General features: G+C 36.0%; 1 protein-coding gene across 1 annotated transcript; it reads right to left on the bottom strand.

The window, feature by feature from the left end:
• Positions 1-632: 632 nt before the first annotated feature.
• FBXO8 (F-box protein 8) lies at positions 633-13,954 on the bottom strand. The gene is made up of 5 exons (XM_084262982.1): positions 13,591-13,954; positions 11,233-11,359; positions 3,749-3,867; positions 2,060-2,256; positions 633-1,277 (listed from the first exon to the last, which is right to left on the bottom strand). The coding sequence occupies exons 1-5, from the start codon at positions 13,917-13,919 to the stop codon at positions 1,090-1,092; spliced, it is 960 nt and encodes a 319-aa protein (XP_084119108.1). The 5' UTR covers positions 13,920-13,954; the 3' UTR covers positions 633-1,089.
• Between the last annotated feature and the right edge of the window lie 1,705 nt (positions 13,955-15,659).

Below are 15,659 nucleotides of genomic sequence, written 5' to 3'. Positions count from 1 at the left end.
TGAAGTATTTTTATAAACCTAGAACTATTTAAACATCTAGCTACATGGCGGATTTAGAGAGAGTAATTCAGTATCTGAGCCTGAAACAGGTCTCCGGTCCTGCCCTGGTCTTGCAGAGTCAGTTTTTAACAGCGTTAGCAACGAGTCATCTGGTACGTATTTGCCAAGGCATTTCTACCACTGACACTTCTAGACCAAGGGAAGCAGCTGAAAGCAGCAACACATTGCCTGCCCCTACCACTTTCCCTTGTGAGATTTTGCCTTGCTTACCATGCCGAACAGATGATTGCATTTGTCCTTCCCATGCCCAACAGATGACTGTAGTTGTCCTATGTCCCAAATAACTAGTGCCTGCAACATAGGTTAACTACACCATCTCCCCAGGCTATCCTGCTATGACATCTGGGTTCATCTAAAATAGAGGCTGTAATCTTCTTCAACATCGAGTAAATAGCAGATTGGCAACAGGCTAATTCAAGTTAAGTCAATATAGTATTAAAAACCAGCTTAGATATTTCACGAGTGTTCTGCAATCTCCTAGAATAAACTTTATTGTAGTATTCAGATTTTTCTAACTTATCTGAGGTAGTCAGCATTGTAAAAATTGCAAAAGAATGAAATACAACACTAGATTAAGAGATAAAGGGAGAAATTTTAGTTAAAATATTTTACAATAAAATAATTATGATTATAAATCTCTTTAGTTAAATATATACACATTACATGGTATTCTAAAAAGAATGAACTTATTAAAGTTTCAAGCAGATCTAACGCACAAATTCACCACATTGTCAGCTTAGACTGTAATGTCAGTTTAACATCCGTAAGTGGCTGTGTCAGACTAATGGCGCTGTTTTCTGCAAAACTAAAAAATTATGAAGAACAAATCTCCAAATTCTTCTGTTCCCATGGTAAATAGATAGAAAAGGTAGTTTACACATACACACACTTACACACACAAACTCTGATTGCATACAGAGGTTAGAATGACCAGCACTAAAATAACCCCCATCTCTACAAAATAATTAATTTCTTGACTTGATGTAGTTTTTGAAAATTACAAAGTTTAAGTGCTAGCAAATTGTGCTTTTAGGCAGCCACATGGCCAATAAGGTAGATGTTGTCATAAAGGTGCCCTACAAAATCTTCACTAATATTCTGTGCAGCTCGTCGTGTATTTCGGATGAATTCCCTCTTTGACATTTTGTTCTTCACGTGAGGACTTGTTAGATCAATGGAAAGTAGAATCAAAGAGTAACACAGTACATATACTGCATCTGGACAAGAGAGAATAAAATTGAAAAAAGAAGATTAAAACGGAAACTGTGATCATTAAAAATACTATTCCCTGTCCAAGAACCTTACAGTCTTCATCATTTGGGCTTATATATTTTTATACACACACACACACACACACGTTAACAACTCAAAAGGGTATCCCAGTAAAATAAAATTTAATATAGCATTTTTCCAAGTAATAATGTCAGCACACTGCCAAACGAGCATTTACAAATCTCTTAATATTTCTACATTATCCCAACATCACTAAGGGCTTGATGTGGATTCATTTATACACTCCTGATGCTCTTCTAAACTAAGGCCAAAGTCCTGCTAAAGCTTATCTTTAGATACATAAGCAGTCCTGCTGCTGAAAACTTCCCTCCCTCTCCCCCTCAAATCAGAAATGCTTGTTAACTTGAGTGAGGCCCAAAATTCCCTCTCGTTTCTGTGTGATTATCCACAGGGTAAAATGTTAAGTGTGTAAGTCGTTGTGAGAGGGAACCTAGAGATACTACAGAGCTTAAGCACAGGGAGAAGTGAAGGAAAAACAACATGAAAATTAAACCCACTTATCAGCTAGTTCTAAGAAAATCTCTATGTTCTGGTTTGGATTTTTTTTTGTTTGTTGGTTTGCTGCAACCCAAGAGGGATGCCTGTATACTGAACCCTCCCAAGACATGTTTTCACTCTCACAAATGCTTGTTCACGCGCTAATTTTAAAACTATCATAAACAGTAGCATCATCTAGAAATGAAGACTGAGCCACTTTTTTGCTTACCAGGGCTAAGGCCAAGCTCTCTCATCAAATCAGGGTTACAAGCACAGAATCTGTGAGAGAACTTTGTTATGAGAGTCTCAAGGTACTCCCCACGCTCCTCAGGAGCATGAATGTGTCTGAAGAACTCTCTCAGTGCATTTGGCAAGAACTGATTTCTGAAGTTGTGCAGCGTCACAAGGTCATCCAAAACATCTCGCCTGGTAGAATAAAACCCCACATAATTAAAGAAGTTTCTTTTAATTGTGTAAATATAAAAATTTATGTCTTACAAATAAAAATGAAAACTTTGGAACAGTTTTTGAGCTTTGTTTTTTGCTGAAAGACAATTACCATTTACAGCAGAAAGATAATATAAACCCATTCTTGAGACACAATAGAAACAAAATACTATAAAACCATGTTAATTTGGATTCTACATTTCTTTATATGTATTTTCAATCATAGTCTACACATAGGATTTATTTCCTTTAAATTGACCAAGCTCTTAAAAAAGGAGATAGATTCATGTGTCACACATTTTGGTATTACAGGAGTATCGTGTTAAAACCAGGCTTAAGTTAGATACAATTTGCTTACAAAACCCCTTCAAAGTCTAAGTCCATCACAATGCAACACTCTTGAGTGTTTTCCACTGAACACTGAAATGTCTAAAGGGTTCAGACTAGTCTACATGAACAGAAATGCAAAAGACATCTGAAGGACATTTGGAAGCAAATTTGAACTAAAAAATATTCCTGTATGTTTATCCTTTCTATTAAACAAGTCGGTACTAAGAGGGGAGCTTCAACATTTAGAAAGCTAGTTTTTATTTTTAGTGCCTGATTAACACTCTGTTTATGAAGAGAAGATTAACGGCAGGAGGCGTTGCTAAAATTAACTTCCAATCTCATCCGCTGAGCAGTTTTGTGTGTTTTCTATTGCCAAAAAAACCTGATGATCTGAAGTTTTACAGAACAGGACTGTCAGTGGTGATAACACTACAGAATGAGTCCTTTTATTTCTTTAGTAGTAGAGGCTGAGGAGGATGAGAAGCAGGACAGAATTCCTGCTAGAAGCGCTGCTGTCCCTCTGCTCTTCCTATTTAGGTCCAGTTATTATTCTCCTCCTCTTTGAATTCCCTGGAATGTGTTGGTGCTCCTCTTTCCTGACGCTGCACTACCTCAACCTGAAGGCATCCTGGAGGGCAAGAAGAAAGCATCGTGGAGGTAGAAAAGCAGGGCACCAAATAGTGGTTAGATTATTCAATGTTCATAAAGAGCTATTATCACTTGGTAAAGTGGTATCTGCTTAACACCTATACTAGATAGGGGAAAAAAAAAGAAACAAATAAAGCAACCTCAAGAAAAAAAAAGCAGCAAAGTATCCAGAAAATCTGGATACCATACAGCATGAAGATTCTCTTGTGCAGTTTAACTCTCACTGTAATTTAAAAACAGTTTATGCACAGGACTAGAAAAATTCAGAAAAAGCTCTGGATATGAGAGTTACTAGTTATAGGTGGTATTTTCAAGGGCTCTTATAAAGCGTTACAGTCACACAAATGCTCAAATTGGAAAATTGTTCAGACTTAGAAGCATTACGTAGTTACATGTCCTTGTATTTTTACGTCTTTAAAATTACATCAACACAAGCAAAACATCATTGAATGGTGCTGTACATTGAAAATGTCTCCAGAGACATTCAAATTACCTTTCATCAAGGTAGATTCTCAGCTTCTTCCAATTTAGTGTTCTCGTGCAAAAGATAAACTTAGCTATTTCTTTTGGCGAATCGTCCAGTATGCCTTTGGACATAAAGTAGTTGACTCCCTGAGATAAAATACACGTATGTATAAATATATTTAATCTTCACAATGTGTTTAGGATCAAGTACTGTACTTGGCAATGTAGGAACATAATCTTACTAATTATTATGGTTTTTCAGAATTATTCCTCTTCCTCTAAATCACATTTCAACATGCACAATACAGTCTAGAATTATAAAACAAATGCAAAGAAACAATTCATTGTTATGGTTGAGATTTTACATATACTCACAGTATGAAATTAAAAATTATGAACCCCATAATAAGCACGATGATTCTTGAATAATTTCTTTGCAGCATAGACCAGTACTTTGCTTTCCGTACTTTTCTAATTGTAATTAAAATGCTGTGGGGACCATAACTTTAATTTCGTAGCTTCTGTAAATAAGAAAATCTTAGCCATAATGTCTTTAGTCACGTTAATATCTTACACTAAAACATTAATGTTCTCACATGTATATGATGTATCACATTCAAATAGATGCATTAAATGCATTTGTTTAAATGTGTAATAATGCAGATAAACACAAGCACGCTGATTTCAAAGCATAGGTAAATATCAACATATATATATAAATATGCATACACATAAATAAGAACGCTGTGCCTAACATCAAAAAAAGTTTAAAAAGATTGACCAATTGTGTATATTTTATATTCCTATTACAAGTTCTAGAATCTTCCACACTTTGACAAGCAGACATTTCTTACAGAATATACAAGCCAAATGTAATTTAAAAATATTTCAATGGTATTCTGGATTCTTACTGTTCACTGAAATATCCCAAAGACTAAAACTATTTTCCTTATGACCTCAAAAATCAAACCCAACCTAACGGATTTTAAAGCTGTTCGCATTTTTCAACAGCAAAAATCTAAACCTAGTAACTAACCAACCAGTTTCAATTCAATTTGGCAGGGACTGGGAGCAGCTCTTGGCGATTGTTACAAAGAAGTGTTACAATACTTAAGTACAGTATCTCCTGACCATACCAGAACGTTGAAATAATGTAAAATGTGTAGGCTTACACATTTTCTGTACCAAGGTATTTCTGTACTATGGCCACAACCTAAATCACCTTTAAAATACTTATGAAATCTTTTTTCCATAAGTCTTCTGATATCAGGCTTCACAATATTTTGGAAGTCTGCCCTTTTAGTTTACATTACATCTATAAAGATGTAGGGCCAACCTGTCATTCAGTGTATAAACTAACTTCCCAGGGCTTTTCATTTTTGCTTAAAAAAGAAATAAAGGACTGAGGACAGATTTGGAAGGTTGTTTTATGAAGTGGATTAATAAAGCAAAGTCTCAGTTATATCAAGCAAAAAAAAGAAATTATAACAAATGCTTAAAATACAGATAACACAAGTGGAAAACCAACAAACACTAGGAATATTATTCAGATGTTTTCTGCTTTTACCATTCCATAATTTTCCCTTATATATTCATATAAAATAGTTTATTAAAAATAATATTTTAAAAAATAAGTTTTTAAAATTTTTTTAAATCAAATTTGGGCCCTGATTTTAAGAAGAATCTTTACTTAGGACCGTCATGAAACATCCACTGCATTATAAGCTTGTATTTAAGTCTAAATTAGATTGGACAACATAAGGTTAAGTACTTTCCTGAATCAGAGCTAAGCAGGAAACTAAAATGGGACATCAAATTGAACATCGACTGCATATTATTCCGTCAAGTATTTTGGCAATTTATACAAGGCCAGCAGCAGAACATCCCCTTTACATGTATTCTGACCTAATGAGATGCATTTATCTCAGTAAGAAGTATTTGCTGCAGGTAATACAAACTGAAGCCTGTTGAGGAAGTCTCAGTAGCTTCCTGCTGCAATTAGTTAACAGACATTTCTGCAAGATACTCAGAAATACCTGGTACGTCATGGAGTAGGCAGGATGAAAATAAGACCTTCTTTAAGACAGACAATTGGTTGGTTTCTCTGTGACAGTAAATGCCATAAGTAATCTCTTCTATGCGCTAGATTTCAATTCACCATAGGATCCTCACCTGACAGGCTACCAGGTCTTTGCAAAGCATCTTTATTCCCTAATTCTCTCTATCTCCCCCTCACCAGACAATGTTTGACAATTCTTCCTCTGTGAATGCAGTCTCATTATTTATTTGCCTCATCTGATCACAAATAAGGTATAAATAATTTATACCTCAGCACATGCCATCCTTCTCAGTTGCTTTTTATTTCTTCCTAAGCAACCACAAATACTTTGCAACAATTGAAACCGGATTTCTCTTTAAAGTTCTTAAATTTTGGCTCACAGCAAATCAAATTTATTTACAGGATTTACAGCATGTCATCGAATCTGCTTTCTCTAACACCATAAACATGCCTTGAAATCCTGAAAGAACCCATGTTTCAAAATAAATCAACTTTGGTAGCCAAAATGGTCACTTGTGGCATGTACAGTACCTCAAAGAAGTATTAAAATCTAGGCTAAGATTATTTATCAGTCACCTGATGATTCTGTGATGAACCATTTGACTGAAGTCAGGTAGGCAGATCTGTGCCACTACCTACCAGGTCTGAAGTGGTGTTTTTAACACTTAAGACACTGCAGGATGAGCAGACACAGTATGTTCTTCTAATTCTGACTTAGTTGAAGCGCAGTTAGGTGAACAGTAAAATAGGGAAGATTTCCTATGTGTTTGTCTAACTTAGATGAGGAACCTGCTTGTCACTATTCTGTTCTTTGTTCTTATCATTAGAGAATTAGGAAAGATGCCTTAAGGATACCTTGTCTTTGTGGCAAGAATTTTAACACCAAATTTCAGGGAGCTCTGGATAAAATCTTAATATATGAAAGCGCTAATTGAAATTATATATGCAAAACCAATCATAAATATAGACTAATAGTAACAACAAAAGCCATTTGTTTTATTTTGATATGCTATTTTTTACAGTTGCTCTTTTTCTTCCCAGTCACACAACGCTTGTTTTACCAACGTATCCTGTTATGGCACTAACACTCCTAGATTGATTTCTACCTGTTCCCAAGAGTCTTTCTCCATCATTTATATCCATGTAGGATACTGACAATTGAGAAGTTTTCTTTTTCAGTAATGGTTTCATTTCTGCATTGATTTTCTTCTCTGCTAAGAGTACTTTCAAAACAATTCTATAGAGCAGTCAGTATTAAAACTTGCAGTTGCCTTTGACATCTTTGTTTAGATATCCATGCAAAACACATCAGATATATCCTAAATTAACCGCACAGAAATTTTGGAATCAGTATTTTCCTACACATGTACATGATTTCTCTTTTTAATAATTAAAATGATCTGTTTGCAAAGTCAGAGCTAGGAGACAATGAAATGTTTTACCTAATGTGTATTTAAAGTAGTGCAGGAAAATATATGACAAATCCATTTGTCAATAAAGACACAAATGGTTGTACATACAGTCCACTTGTTAAGCTTAAATAGCTTTAAAAGGTGACTAAGGGAATCATTAGTAGAATATTAACATTTTTAAGTAATTTGTAATTTTGGAGTTATATAGTTTTACATCTTGGTAAGGTTACCTATGTATCAACATAAAATGCTGATTTCTTTCTAGTCTGTATTGAATTAAAAAAAAAAAGACAATTTTGATCACAAACTAAATTAAAACATTCTTAAATAAGAGCCGAGGAAATTTAGGAATTCAAGTTTAAATACTATCTTAGATAAATTCTTTGGGAGCAGTGACTGTCATTTAATCCTCTATATATAGTATCTGGCATTAGGGCCTCCGTATCTAATTGGGGTTTCTAGATAACATTACCAGCAAATAATTAGACGTGGATGGTGGTATTTCTCTAGGGAAATATACTATCTTAACATATTCCATGATGCATCTTCTAGAACAAAATGCAAAGTGGGGACGTTCTAATCGTCTAACTGAAATTTTAAAGATTCTTTTCCTAAGTTACGTATTTGGTGACAAACATCAACAGTGGACACAATATAGAATGTACATTTCAAACAGTGTCTTTTTCACTGTACGACTTTGAAATACAGTCTCAGTGATACACACTTATGACATCAGAAATCACAAGTAGAATGTAGAAATATTCTTCATGTTACACGGGACCCATAAGTAATAATTTACAAGATTAAAGTTCTCTGACTTAAACATAGAGTTTTCAAAAGGTTTCAGCTGAACATTCCAATGTTCAATGTGTTTATCTAGAACATTCCAATGTTCTAGATAAATCACATAAAAAAACTTCTTCCCTCTACAACACACACATACATTTAATATTCACAGGACAAATAAATCAGAGCATCTCAAAGTTGTCTTGCTTAGTAGATCACTATGAAACAGGGTAAGTTTTAAAAGAAATTCATTAGAAATATACAGCATAGTAAACAGTCCATCATCTAGACTATCTAATTAAAAGTCTGGTAAGGTAAAAATTCATTTATATCCAAGAACAGGTCAGGAAGCTGACCTCCCTGGCAAAAACTAAGGGCAGCTGGTAATGCATGATACAATCAGGAGAGTAGAAAGTCAGGCTTAGTATAAGCACTGCCTTACTACACTTTATGCTACATCAAGGAAAGCCTGACCTTATTAAAGTCTGAGAGTTTCGGTACAGTCCAGATTCTAATAGATCCATAAAAATAAATGCTACTAAAGAGAATCAGAATCATTAAGAATGTAACAAAAATTAGATCTTTCCTGACCAAATAATTTTCTTTTTCACCTTCAGTTCCAATTTTTGCTATGTATCGTAGCACTATGTAATAAACTTGACAAAATATTTTGTAGGGAGTTAGAAACAGTATACAAAACAGTGGGAAATAACTTCTGGTTGCTTACAAATTCCGTAAGCATATGAGATAGGAAATGAGCACTGCATGAGAAACATTTCACATACACCATATACTCTTTAGAATAAAATACAGCAGAGACCATGTAGGCAGATTAAACAACATAATATTCATATTCAAGTGTTAATACTAACACTAAACCACCCCCTCTCCCCAGAGAAGTTAAACCAAGTTCCAAAATCTTGGCTACAACAGTGCTGCCATATGAAAGAAAAAAATGAAACCCAAAACAACAAACAAAGCAAAACAAAACAAAACAAAGGAAAAAAAAAAAGATAAGAAACCAAACATGCACTGGTGGGGTGTGGGGTTTTTTTGTTCCTTCCCCCCAGATTATGTGTCACTTGATTAGGCACATCCTCTTTAGCAGAAGGTGAGCACCTGCTATGAATTAATGCAAGCTCATGCACACAACCAATACATTAAATTACAGCAGATATCACAACACCATGCAGACAACAATGGCTAACCAGAGAATCCTACCACAAAGTGTGTAGATGCTCTTCCCTACCCCGTGAGCCACCGCTAGCTCTGGAGCTGTTGCTGTGGAGCCTGGTTACCCATTTTCATGACATGGGCGGTGTCCTTTGGAGAATCTTGCTCCTGTGGCTGTAAGTATTCCTATTTTTATAGTAATTTGATCAGGTCTGTTATCAAATGTAAAGCAGAGTTTGGCAGGAAATTCGGAGACGCAATTTGTAATAGTGGAATGTCATATCATATATTCCAGTCACAGTGTCTTCAGAATAATAATTCTGCCAATATCACAGTTGTAAACAGTAAAAGCAATAGCATTTGTGAATTCTCCTGAAACTCAGGCCCTGAATGATTCCTACCAGGCTATGGTGCTCCACAGGGAGAGAGGAACAGAAGCCCTTAGGACATGTCCTGAGGTTCTCTTCTCTCACTAGGCCTGAAGCAGACTGTTTGTACCACTACTGTACAATATAACCATAATGAACCCAGAAGAAGTATAGCATTGCAAATTTAACACCTAATTTACCTGTGCTATAAGGTAGCTCTAATTTGCAGATCTTAATTTCCTTTAAAAATAAATTGTTTTTTATTCATTGCCTTTTAATGCTTTAAACCTACAAGACTATTTTAAATTACGTTGGAATATAACAGTATATTATAGCCTAAGACACTAACTGAAATGCCGTGGTAAAACAAATTGAAAGAAAAGAAAAATTTGGCTGGACAAAGCTGTTACCAGTTAAAACTATATATATTCTTGAAAACACATTTAAGTTACCTAAGCATTGCATTTAATTTGGAAAGTTTTATGTTTATTACTAAATTTACTAAAATCCTGCTGCAAATTCAGTGCTAAAGTGCTGATAAGATCTCTCAGAACTGTGTATCACAGTTCAAGGCAGAGCTCTACCAGAGAAATGACAAAATACGGTAATTTGTGACTAGTAAAAGTAGTGGATTTCTTTGTCAAGCAGAATATGAGATAAAGCAAGAATTTAAACAAAATCACATTACAGTAATGATTCATACAACTGCTTTATTTATTCTACCCTGTGGTCACAAGTTCACGTTTTCTGTATCGTATCAGCAGAGTGAACTATTAGCTCCTACAAGATCTATATTCCCATCTCTCGTAATCCTTCCTTTTCCTACTTTGTATTTACCCAGTTACCACTTCTTCGTGTGTGTATAAATACATGTGGGAAGTTAATACTACTTTTTGTTCAGTATTCTGTACCTTCTTTCCTTAGGAAACATGAAGCAGGAGTCTGGGTTTGTACACAAAAGAATCTGTCACTTGAACATTAATTGCGTATCCCCCAAGCAAAAGCTGACCACTCTCAAACGCTTTTATTCTTTGAAAGGTGACAAGAGTGAAAGCAGAAACTGACCTTTTCAGTTAGTTACATGAATTACTAAATGGCAACCTTTTAGTTTGACACTGGGTGTTTTTTTAAAAAATAAATATATATGTTTTTATACACTATGAAGAAAGATTATCCATAACATCCACAGTAACCAAATGAAATTCATCTTTAGGACAGGTCAGCAGTATATCTCTCTCATAATAGTACAAGATTTCCTCCTTGATAGTGGTAATATTTAAAAATCCTTTACAAGTAAATGTAATTGCCATAGAAGTAGTTGGTGTTACTTTATACCTCATCCTACGTTAACTGAAATGGGATCAAACTCATACTGTGGAGAAGCTTTTTAACATTTTAATTTATGTAGGTGTATTATTATCCTTTTGAAATACAGTTAGAATCTCTGCCTCATTCCTAAGTCAGTATGTGGTTATGAATTTCTGGCATCCACAGGTCAGACCGCTGTATAGAGTGCTTCAGAGGCAAGCCATGTAAATGATGTACACAGGTACCATATGCAAATAAAGATCAGGATAGGGCTGTAACTTTCTATTAACCATTCCTACAGTAAAGCAAACAGCTACTAAAACTTATCTTTTAGTATGGCTATAATTATAAAACAACAATCATAATTATTTTAACTGTTTGTTACTGTCAGCAACAGTTCACTTACCTCTTCGGGGTTGGCATTAAAGGTGAGACTGCCCTCATCTAGCTGCATATACAGTTTTCTAAAAGAAAATCCTAGAGGCGGATGCTTATTGTATATAGAACAGTGACCCCAAGTGGATTTGCACAACCTATGGGAATAGAATTAGTCTATATCAAAATTCTTTTCTGTATGTATGTATTTTACAGAACCAAAACATAACCAACACTGCAAAGCCAAACACTCAAACTACAGGAAAACTTAGAAATAGGCTGCTCCTAACAGTTATCCAGTCTTTTGCACATGCTTTGCTAAAGCCTCCATTTATATGATCACTGCTTTCTCCTCACATGGGTTTTTGGTGAATTTGAGCGCAATCTCAAAACATACCCCAGTAGGTGGCATCATAGCAACATCACACAGCCGGGACCTCTCGCACTCCTCCTGTTTGAACACCGGGTAGCTGTGTCAAGTTGTCTCCTGCAGCAGCGTGACAGTTAAAAAAACTGCGACTCTTCCCCTGTGCCCCAGTTGTGCAGTGAGCGCAACTCCACGTCTGCACAAATTACGTCACAAACTCATTGCTTTCCCCATCTGTCCTTTCCCACCAGACTGTTCTTTTTCCAGCCTTGACCACTCCCAGTTATTTGATCCACCTCCATCCTTCTGTATCTTCCATCACTTCTCAGTTTCTTTCCCTTCTATCCCACCCTGACTCCGTATCTTACTTCCAGGAGTTTCTGTCTGTCATCTCAGTCTCCTTGATGAAACCGTTTGAAATTCCCAGGAACTTTCTTTCACTTTCTAGACACTCCAATTGTTATCTAGATTCCTTATTGAATTGGTAGTGCTGCTTCAGCAAGTCTGTTTTGTAAATAATTATGCACACTGCTTAGGACCCAGCAGGTAGCAATTCGGGCACATTGGAGACACTTTGTTTTCAGCTCAGGAACATGGGTCTCACTTGGACTATTTCAAATTGCAGCCACAGGACTTTTCAAAGCTTAAACTCAAACACAGCCGATGCAGTTGGAATACTGAAGGCTGTCTGTAGAGCTTATGCAATCTGAGATTTTTATTAGTTTGTTAAATCAGGACACACTTTCACTACCAAAGTGTATACATTGAACTGCATGTTGTTTGGGAAGATTTCATTAAAAATGATTGAACTGTTTCCCAGCATGAACTCTGAGGAAAATATGTATCTTTTCCATTCATGTTAAGTACATATACTGCTCTAGTATCTTCCAGCTTTGGTCCAGGGAATTTATTTTATTTGGCGTGGTTTTGATGCCAAGAACCAAGCACAATACAACGCATACTTACTCAACTGCCAAGCTATTTGATATACATGAACTTAGAAGCTTAGCAGGATCTTTGCTAGAATTCCCATTTCCTGCAAAGACAACAGTTCCCAACAGCAGAACAAATGTGACTAAGTTATAATTGCATTATCCTGTTTCTGAGTTCATAAAGCATGACAGGAAGGGAAGCTGCTTGATTCAAATGCAGAGGGCTGAAGAAATAGAGAAGGAAGGAAGAGATGTAGAGCAAAATGATAGGAAAAGAAACAGGACCTGAACAACAACTCCACTATTACAGTAATACTACTAATTCTCTCTTAATTTATGGGGTAAGAGTATGTTGTAAAAGAAGATACAAGTTCTGCTGATCACTTACTCTAAAAATAAGTATGATTTCATGAGTCTTTCCTAGTGTTGTACAACAGCAAATATAAAATAGTTTAAATTAAATTTTTATCTTACACTATTTTGGTAGAACGTTCCATCCTGACCGAAACCAGGACACCTGGACATACCAACTCTGCATGTTACATACATGTTTTTGAACTGTTAAGACTGCAGAAATTCCACTTGACACATTTGCAAAACTGACCTTTTCTTTCCCCCTTCCACCACACTCTTCCAAAAAAAATACGCTGAAGTTGCTCTAAGAGAAGTATAGTAGATGAGTTCTCATCCCTTTCTACTTGGAGCTTCAGCTGAATAGGTTTGTTTGCTCAAGCTAGGTATTCGTTTGACAAGTTCAGAGAAGTAATAATAGAAACACTTGAGATGAGCTTTGAGCTTCATTTGACAAGTTCTTGCTTTTTTCCCCATGATACCTCCGACAGCCAGTGTGTACTAATAAACACGTATACTCATACCAAGCACACTTGTGTATGCCAAAACTTCCAATACCTAAGAATAATTAGAAATCCACAATAACACATTTTAAAACTATGTTAATGTTTCCCCTATGTCAAATCTCATTTAACTTAGCAAGCCTTTGCTAAGATTAGAAGGATAAAAAGCACATGTTGAGAGACAAACATAAAATCTAATAATTATTCTTTATATATGTATTTTTTTTTTTGCTTACCCTTGCCAGAGAAGTTCATCATTAGCAAGATCCTGCCAGACACATGAAGCTAGACAAAGATCAGTTGCATTCAGGTATGACAAAATGGTAAAACTAAGCTCTGGTGGCAGCATTTCCAGATTAATGAATCCTTCCTGTTCTTTAGATTTTCTGGTCTTCAACAGATGGTAGATGTCAATGCCTCCTTGGGCTTGTTTGCGATGGCTTGTGCTGGAAACATTGTTAGTAGCTATCCTCCTACCATCCTCTCTGGTGAGATAGCCTTGTCCACTGTATCCTTGGTGTTGCAGTTGCTGGTTCCTAGCAACTCTCCAGAGTCCCTGACCCATCTGCGAGCCTGCAGGGCACAAAATCCAAATTAAATGTTGACAGCTATTTATAAATATTTGTAGCACACAGAACTAGGCTGTGACTGATGTTAAGACAAAGCTTTAAAACCTCAGTGAATATGCATTAAGGATTCTGTTTCTTGTTTCTGAGCACCCAAAATAGCTTTTCAAGCTTTCCTGCAATACAGCATAAAAGCTTCATGATAAGGCTTCTACATCTTTCTTAGCACTGTTTGGTACGTTTTGTCAAACTTTGCTTGAGATGGTAATAAAAAGAACAGATCCTGAATGTTAGTCAGTTGTCAAGATTTCTGAATGCCACAAGTCAAATTTCAGTGACCAACTGTATTTACCTAGAGGTTGAATTAAAGTACAATAAATCATACAAATTCAGTATGGGGAATGTTGTCTTTATCTCATCACGAGTAGTATATATATGGCAATCTACCTTGTTTTTCAACCTTTGCTCTGATGACAGATCACTAACGTGATCATACGAGGAATCTGCATGTTTCAAAAAAAAAAATGCTTTTGGCATGGTGTGGTGGGATCTCACATATATTTGAAATTATTTATATTCAATTAGCATAGGGAATTCAATCTGGGGCTTTAATGCTGTTAAAGGTTGGATGTGAATGGAAACTGTTCTACGTAAGTAGAAAGAAACAAGCCCTGGATGTGGTGAGCGATTATGGAAGGAAAAATTGAAAAAAACAGAAATTACAGGAAAAAAAGCAGCATAACGAAGATGGAAGTAAGCAGAAGGTCAGGTGGCTAGTGAAGCAGTTATCTACATAAGCATCCATTCAGGGCAAGTTCAAGAATTCATTTTCAGATAAGGCCACAGTTTTGAAGAAACTGTTGTCACCTGTTTCAATTTAGCAAGATATTATATAAATTAATCATTATTTTAATTTTAATTTCTTGTACATTTATATATTTGGCTTAACATTTCTATCATGCAGAGGCAGTTTAAACCATGATCAGCTGCCATAAAACCCAAGTCACACCATAAACTGGATATACAGTTGGCTGCAAGAACATGTGCATAAGGATGGTATTCTTACTTTCCTGAAACCAGCACAAACTTTTTAAAAGTCTTTAGGGCTAGTGGTAAAATTGCTGCATGAGAGGAAGCTATACTGCAGTGTGCCATTTAAAAAGTGGCAATGCAAGGGCGAGTGGTCTGATGAAACTGGGTCTTGGTAATCCATGCTGGTGTTTGCAGTTAATTTATGAAACTTCTCGCTGTAAAGAAAACATATTTCTTCACAAGACAAAGAATTGGCATTTGGGTCTATGAGCATAAACTCATCAAGTCACATGCCACTCCAACACCAGCTGCTGCTGCTTTTGCCTCTGCAGAGCAGGCAGGGCAAACCGTGGAGAATCAAGCTAAAAAGCAGCTTGTGTGGGTAAGCAGTATCAGCCGAGGGCTGGAAGGAGGAGGGGAGACTTCCCTAAGGGATGAAAAGAGCAGATAAGGGATATTTCTGAGCAAATACAACACTTCAGAAAGGGCTACTATCATCACCCTAAAGGATCTGATTAAGATAAAAATAGCTTAATTGCTTACATACAGTACTAGTTCACAGGTATCTCTAAATATCTTGGGAGGCTTCAACCAGTTCTTGACCTTAGCCCTGTGAGTAAACTGAACGCTGCCAACAAGGCATTACACTTTTAAATACGCAGATGCCAGATTCAGAGGCTGTGTTCACTCTCGGATGATATCGGATG

Source organism: Gallinula chloropus (genome assembly GCF_964237585.1).
Source record: "Gallinula chloropus genome assembly, chromosome: 4".
Taxonomy (NCBI): Eukaryota; Metazoa; Chordata; class Aves; order Gruiformes; family Rallidae; genus Gallinula; species Gallinula chloropus.
The sequence above is the reverse complement of the archived record's forward strand: the minus strand, read 5'-3'. Positions and strand labels throughout refer to the sequence as shown.

Coding starts and splice junctions, on each gene's coding strand:
- FBXO8 (XM_084262982.1), bottom strand. CDS start 13,919: ATGGGTCAGGGACTCTGGAGAGTTGCTAGGAACCAGCAACTGCAACAC. Junction 3,868..11,232: donor TTAATGCCAACCCCGAAGAG/GTAAGTGAACTG, acceptor ATTTTATCTCAG/GGAGTCAACTACTTTATGTC. Junction 2,257..3,748: donor AGAATCTACCTTGATGAAAG/GTAATTTGAATG, acceptor TTATTCTACCAG/GCGAGATGTTTTGGATGACC.